General features: G+C 35.8%; 1 protein-coding gene across 1 annotated transcript; it reads right to left on the reverse strand.

The window, feature by feature from the left end:
- Positions 1 to 5,218: 5,218 nt before the first annotated feature.
- LOC145590753 (uncharacterized) lies at positions 5,219 to 7,276 on the reverse strand. Its single transcript, XM_081647155.1, has 3 exons — positions 6,352 to 7,276; positions 6,076 to 6,261; positions 5,219 to 5,955 (listed from the first exon to the last, which is right to left on the reverse strand). The coding sequence occupies exons 1-3, from the start codon at positions 6,862 to 6,864 to the stop codon at positions 5,668 to 5,670; spliced, it is 987 nt and encodes a 328-aa protein (XP_081503281.1). The 5' UTR covers positions 6,865 to 7,276; the 3' UTR covers positions 5,219 to 5,667.
- Between the last annotated feature and the right edge of the window lie 803 nt (positions 7,277 to 8,079).

Below are 8,079 nucleotides of genomic sequence, written 5' to 3' on the forward strand. Positions count from 1 at the left end.
GTCCTTAATCATTTTTTCTCGACAAATTGACAATAGGAAACGTCTAAGCCTCACAGCCCATTTTAACATGACACCAAATTCATTGCTCGGAAGATACTTGGGAGCATTTTTTAGTTCTTATTACCCTTTAAAAAGAGATTTTAATATAACACGCAAATTAGAATACAACAATGGGAAGCTGGATACCTTTTTAAAGCAGGTCACCACACAGTAATTCAAAGCAATTTAGATGCGCTCCCTTCTTTCCTCTGTTCTTCGTCCCTCCTTCCCACGGACATTGCCAAGAACCTGGATTCCCTCCATAGAAATTTCTTTTGGCGACAATAAAAAGATAAAACCGGGAGTCCTCTAATAGGTTGGAATAAAATATGTAGACCCAAAGCTCTCAGGGATTTAGGTATGGGTGAAAGTAATTCGGATTAAAACCGAACCAAACGGAAAACCGAACCGCAATAGTAATTTGGATTGGATATTTTTTTTGTTCGGTTTTGATTGGATTGGGAAAATTGAAAAATTCGGTTTACGGTTTGGATTCGGTTTTGGGTTTAAAAAACCGAAAATCGAATACAAAATTGAATTATGGCCCAAATATTGCACATAAGCCCAATCCCTCTAACCCTTTTGGCAATCCTTTTATTCCCATTCATATAAAAGCTAAAAACCTTTTTTTCTTTCATTCTTCCGCCACTTTCTTTCTATCTCCTTTTAGTTTTCTTAGTCTCATTCGATTTCTTTCTCTCTCTTTTTAGTCCTCTTCTTCCCTCTTTCTCATGCTCAATGTTATCATCTTCATATCTTCTTGTAGGGAATATTTCAAGCATCCCACACTTGAGCCCCACTGTGATCATACACTTAAGCATGGTGGCGTCCAAAGGGAAGGAAGTTAGAGCAAAAGAGTCGCCAACAAGTTTTAGAAACTTGTAAACCGTCACAGGGTGAAGGTTACACCCCTTCACGATCCATGAGATCGCTAACTCCATAGTGGTCTGGAACCATGACTGGATATACGGGTATAAAGGTACAAATCCAATCTAAAAGAGATTGAAGTTGCCCTAAAAATAGGCCTCTACTTTATTCTTCTCATATTCATGTGCGCTTTTTGACTAACATACAATCAATATATTAATTCTAATCCTGTTTAATCTATGTTGGTTGAATATTAATGCACAAACAAAACTATTATTGGCGATCACTTGAATTAAAATCACATTAGCCTAAATAAAATTATTAATTATCTTATTAAGCATGATTACAAATGCAAATTTCCTTTAAACCTGCAATAGAGGGCGTGATTAAGCAATAACAATAATATCAAGCAACAATAACAATAATTGATACAACAAATCATCATCACAATAGAATTCTCAAAGCATATTAATATTATTAGCAAGACCCTAGGCATGATACTAACATGATTAATAACAAATCCTATCATGTCACTAAACAATAAAGATCAGAGCTTTAACCCTAACATGATAAAAGAAAATAGGAAGCAACCTAAGCATGATACTAGAAAGCAATAAAAGCATCCTAACATGATACTAGGAATTAATATTAGTTAAACATGTTTTCTAAAGAAATAGAGAAATAAAACAACTTACTTTGTTGCCTCGTATCTCTTTCTATCAAAATAATACACACGTTAATAACTTCAAGGAAAATATTAAATCAAACAATTAATTCAAATAATTGAAATAGGGATTTGGGACCAAACCCTCAGAAATTATCAACCTTTCACGTCTTGGGCGAAGGCAACTTCGAACTTGGCTAGGTGTGTCTAGAACTCGTGAATGCGGAATATTGTATTAAAGGGCTAGGCTAGAAAGAGGGAGAGAGAGTAAGCTATTGCTTAAGAGAGAGAAGAGAATTAGATTGTTGATGATTGTGAATGAATAAAAAAGGGGAAAATACGACCCTATTTATAAGGAAAAAGGTCCTGAAACGATCAGAAAAAGATCGAATTTGATTCAGAGTAAAACTGCTCCATCGCGGCGCGACAGGGTTCATCGCAGCGCGACAGCTCCATCGCGACGCGATGGCTCTGTCGTTTCGCGCACGCGCTAACTCAAAACCATACAGAGTCATTAATCTAATTAAATTAGACTAATTAACATCCGTACTTATCTTTTAAAATCAGATTTAATCTTTCAAAACACTTATTTTATTCCAAATAAAATTCTTTACTTTTCTAAAAAATATAATTACTAATTCTAATTCTACTAGAATTTAAGATAACCTTCTAGATTATTCTAGAAAATTAAAATCAATCCTAATGAATTTAGGAATATTAATTATGGGCCCTCCACTTCATCATTGGGCCGTATATAAAACTCATTTCGAGCCTAATTTAGTATTTTGGCCATAACTTCCTCATTATTCATCGGAATCGATTGGGCTTATAATATATCGTTGGAAAGCTCTTGTCGAGCCCAATCCAACTACACTATCATTGGACCATTATCATGGATCAAACTAAAGTGGACTGGACATTTTCCATAAATAGAGTATAAAAAGAAATATTTTCGAAAACAGAAAGAAGTATTTTTATTAAAACAACCGTATCACAAGACTTTTCACATTTCACCTTATTCGATAATCAAATGACATGAAAGATATTTATCACTGGGTTTGGTTTTTGGGGAGACACAATCAGGTTTCTACACTTATGTACTTAGATGAAGGCAATCACGATCGCTATTGCGGCCACTATCTCATTCATGTTGTCTTTACGTATCTTTACGTATCCTAAGAGGGTCATTTGTAAAGATTATTTCGTCAAGAAGTAGGCGAAGAAACCAAGGGTGAATGGTGAAAATGCTTAATCAAAGTTGTAAATTTCAATTATTTATGCTAAATTTTCATTTAAATCTCTTTTAATTTATAGATAGTGTATTTTATATTCAGTTGAGTATCAATGGATCTGGAATTCTATATGACTATTTATGGTTGTTTGATTTTATTTGCATGTAAAGATTAATATTGAGATAATATTTGGGCAAATTTAGGCCACAATAATTCGAAACAAAAATTATATAAAATTGATCAATTGATTTTTAATTTAAAAATGACAAATCTATAAAAATTAGCCCAAAAAAGTTGAAAAAATCAACCCAAAACACTTCCCCCCCCCCAAAAAAAAAAATTCGGTTTGGATCGGTTTATTCCGAATTATAAATGGTTTGGATCGGTTTGGACTGAATAGTAATATGGATTGGATTCGGTTTGAAAAATCTCAAACTGAATTAATTCAGTTTGGATTCGGTTTGGGCTATAATCCAAACCGAAAACTGAACTTTCACCCCTAGGTTTAGGTTTAAGACGAACTTTGCCTCTCAATAAAGCCTTCTTAGCCAAGCTAGGGTGGAAGATTATATTCACTCTGGCCCTTTCAACCATTGGCTCAATAATCCAAAATATCTTCATCATTCTTCTTTTTTCGAATACCACAATCAACCAAAAGATTCTCATATATAGAAATCAGTTCTGGCCCAATGAGAAATTTTACGAAAAGGTATTCGGTGGAAGATTGGTAATGGCTCTGACATTTATTTTTGGATAGATAATTGGGCTACCAATAAAAGTCTACTAGAAACTCTCAACTTACAAGGACACCAAGTGGATATTGATCTTAAAGTTGCAGATTTTATTTTACCAAACAATTACTGGGACAAACCTTAACTCACTTCCCTATTGCCAAAACATACTGTAGATTTCATCATGGGCGTTCCTCTACCGGCATATGGGGGCCTACCCACTCTAGAAATTTTTCAGTGAAGTCGGCAACTTGGATAGCACACAATCTTGAACTGAGATGCCTAAATGGGCCTACCATTGGATATGGAAGCTCAATATCCCTTCTAAGCTCCAAATCTTCTTATAGCAATTGATGCATGGTAGCCTTGGAGTTAGAGATGTCCTTCACAAAAGAAAAATTATTCCTTTTAGTAGTTGTAGCCTTTGTATGTACTTTAAATTCAGAGACAATCGATCACTTATTTCTCGGTTGCAAAAAAGCAAAAGAAATTTGGCTTTATCCTTTAACCAAGAGTTGGTTGAGCAATGGGAACCTGCTACCTATCCTAAACAACCTCAGGAAGAACAACTCCATTCTTAAAAAGTTTATCTTTTTATTATGGAATATATGGAAAGAGTGAAATTCTATAATTTTCCGAAATGAAACATTAGATATCCCTCATACTTTCCACAGAGCGCAATTTGCGTATAATTAGTGGCAATGTCGTACTCTTACAGATACATTTTTAAGCTCGGGATCACCTATGCAAAGATCCTAAACCCATACTTACCACCAACTCACCCATTCCATTCCGCGCCAAGTTGCGTGGGAAAAGCACCCCCCCCCCCCACTTAAACTCTTTCAAACTCAACTTCAATGGTTCATTAAAAAACAACTCAGCAACAGCAGGTATCATCATCAGAGACAGCACCAGTTCCCTTATAGCAGCTCACACCTTCAACCTTAGCAACACCTCTGTTTTCGTTGCAGAAGCTACAACTCTCCAAAAAGGCATCCTTCTTGCTCTTCAGCACGAGATTCAACTGTTGGTCATCCAAGGGGATAATCTCCTCGTAATCAACGCAATTAAAGGAGTTTGGTCTGTTCCGTGGCAAATTGATCAGATTATCGCCGACATCCGCAATCTTTTATAAAGGTTTTAGCAGCAATTAACTACGTTTACAAAGAGGCAAATAGAGCAATAGATTAGATCGCGAATGTAGGTCATCTAATTAGTGATAGTATGGTCATTACTCTTGGTACATCTTCATCTTCATACCCTATTATTTCCTCTAATGTGTTAGGAATTCCCCTCGTGAGGAGGGGTTCCTAACGTTTTTCTTATTTTTCTTACCTTTATAAAAAAAGAAAAGTACAATATATTCTTTTATGTACAAATAAAAGGCAATTTATGTTACTAAAGAGGAGTGTAAGGGCCTGTTCTCTTCAGATTATTTTCAGTTCACTTCATTTCTTAATTTTCTTCTCACATAAAATATTCAGTTCAATTCATTCAATCAAAATAGACCCTAAATAAGAGGAGTGAATAATATCAACCGTGCAAGTGTTGCAATAGAGAACAAAATATAATATGATACTTTTTGTTTTTTTTTTTTTTGTATGACATCTTAATCATGTTGAATTGTTGATGCTTTAACCAACTAACCATTACCAAACTAAAATACCAGCTAAGCTAGAACATGGTTCACAACACTATGAATTATTGCCTTTCAGCATTAAATAAATCAATAGTGCAAATTATATTATACATATATAATGAATACACTAGCATTTCCATACATGTGTTACAATACTCCTTTTGAGTAACAGCTAATATTAAAAAAAAATAAAAAATGTTCTCACAGATCCAAAAAAATAAATAAAGATGTGCATTTTCCACTCCCCACCGACACGACTCTTGCCAGTAATTTCCCACTACTTAGCCACCGACCTTAGTTTCATCCCTTTGTAAACCAACTTAACCCATACAGGTAAAATCTAGACACACCCAAGAGTAATTTCTACTCATTTACCCCCATTTTTATTTTTTATCGTACAAATGGATCATTCCAAGTGAGCGAAAACCGGGTGTACCTTGCAAGATACGAGAACCACAGTAGTAACGGAAAAAGAATAAAATTTTAACTGGATGCTTATTGATAGGTGCAAGCTTTCTTGAGGGAAATAGCAAAATTGGGTTTCTTAGGATTATATGCAACTACACAATCAATGGTTTTGTAGAATTTGGGTTTCACCAATCTTCCCAACACATAAGCTCTAGATCGAACAGTGAAGCTTAGCGTCATGTTCACTGTCGCCGTCGGCACGCCTGTCGATGTACCAACCAAGCTTTGCCCGCTTCCATAAAGTGGGATTTTATCCCCTAATATTTGCACATTCACTGTTTTCTGACTCTTTCTTGACTGATAGAATTTCTTGAGCTGCATCAAATAAAATTCAAATTATTCCTTGAATTAATGGTTATTAACTTATTAATAATTATAAATCGAAATTGAAATTATTTGATTGTATAATTCGTATGGATCTAGTTAGATTCTTACATTTCCGGTGCCAACGGTGATTTGTGAGAATGATAGATCTAGTGGAGTAGATGTTACATGAACCCCGAAGAATGTTGCAGTGTTTCGATAAAGAAATTTGAGGGTCGAGTTCACTGATGCCATTTCGGTGGCTACTCCGGTTGCATCTGATCCAGCCGATACTAGAAATCGATCAAACTTTATACTCTGTTGAATCCAACAACAAACAAATTAGTAATCGAGTTAATTTATTTACACACGGCATCATTACAATTTCCGCTTTTCAAAAACAATTACCTTGACAGTGATCTTGGGTTTCTGAGGGCGAGCAGCGCCCCAAAGAATGAGGGAGAAAAAAGAGAAGAGAACGAAGAACCCTAAAATAAAAGCGAGAACATAGCAGCGGCGAGGTAGTGGTTTCTGATTCTCTTCATCTTCAATAAGATTTTCTTCTTCAATAACATCACACTCTTTCCAAGGAGCTTGATTCTTCTTATGCCCACCTTTTCTACCACCACCAGATCCACCGTCATTAGGGGATATCTTGCGAGACCCACTTCCGGGTTTAAGCGAGCCGGAGAATCGAGTCGATGATGATTCACGAGAGTGGCGGCCAACAGAGGAATGAGAGTGCGGGGGAGAGCCAGCAGGGCTCAGCACTGGTGTTGATTGGAATGATGTTGTTGTTTTTTCGCCATCGTGCGAGTCTCGGGATGGACTCTGCACGTAATACACCGGCCGCCGAGGCGGCGATCGGTTTGGGGATGAGGCGGATAGACTAGTGACCTCGGAATCCGTCTTTGCGTGCATCTTGTGGAAAAATGATACAATTGAATACAAAGTGAGCTATTTAGTGGTGAAATTGGGAATTTGAGGAAATTGGTTTTGAGGGTCTTGTACTGTACTAGTGAGATTGTGAGAATGTGAGTTGGGTGTCTTTTTATTTAAGTGGGTTTGGTTGTTGTAAATGGGGTGTTTGATTGTTTTGGTGTTTTTTTTTTAAGTTGGGTTGTGAAAAGAGGAGGAGAATATTTACGCTTGTGGAGGTTTCGGTGGAGTCTGATTTATTATTTAGCTGTATAATTGAAAATACTTTGTGTAGTAATTGTGATTTTAGTTTTTAAATGTAATAAAGAACGACAAAAATAAAGTTGGGAATGTGGTAAAAACGAAGGACTTGAAGTATATTGCTTGGAAGGATCTGAGTACTGACATGTGACAGCTTCGTAAGAGTTGGCATTTTGGCAGGATCTTTCTTGTGTTATGTTACCTAACATTTTACTGTAAAGAGTATTTCCTTTGTTCAAATCAAGGCTTTGTTTGGTTGCATCAATTTTATGTAGGTAATAGAAATTCCTAGAAAATACATTATTAGTGTATTGTTTGATTAACCAAAAAGTGCAAAATGGAGGAAATAGAAATTTCTAAGAATTTCAATTTCTCACATAATGTGGGAATTCACTTACCCACCTTCCCAAGATCATTCAAATTTTCTAGGAATTGTAATTTTCCTAATGCCAACCAAACAAACTAAGCAACTTCCTAGGAATTTGAAGAAGGAAATAATTTCCCATGAATTATAAATTATCATGGGAAGTTAATTCTCATTGCAACCAAACGAGTCCTAATACTCCCTAATGTATGTAAATATAATTCCCATTTTTATTTTTAGTGGTTCTAACTTCTAAAGGCCTATTGTGATTTATTGAACTGAATTTAACTGAATTATTTATGAGAGAAGGAAATTAGAAACTGAACTGAATAGAATGAAATTAAGCTGAACTGAACAAGCCCTAAATATAGTTTCTATTTTCTTTTTTATTATTTAATGTGTGTAGGGTAGTACTAATACCGGTGTCGATATGATAACGGCAGATCCATGTCAAGTTACGTCCCATGGAGTGCTTCCTATAACAAAACCTAAGCCATATCGACATATTACGCATGCACAGATGCCCACGTGGTTGGCTAATCTCCACCACGTGGACACCCGCCATTTACTTGACATGCTAGCAACGTGGTATG

This window comes from Chenopodium album, chromosome 18 (assembly GCF_948465745.1).
Source record: "Chenopodium album chromosome 18, dcCheAlbu1.1, whole genome shotgun sequence".
Taxonomy (NCBI): domain Eukaryota; kingdom Viridiplantae; phylum Streptophyta; class Magnoliopsida; order Caryophyllales; family Amaranthaceae; genus Chenopodium; species Chenopodium album.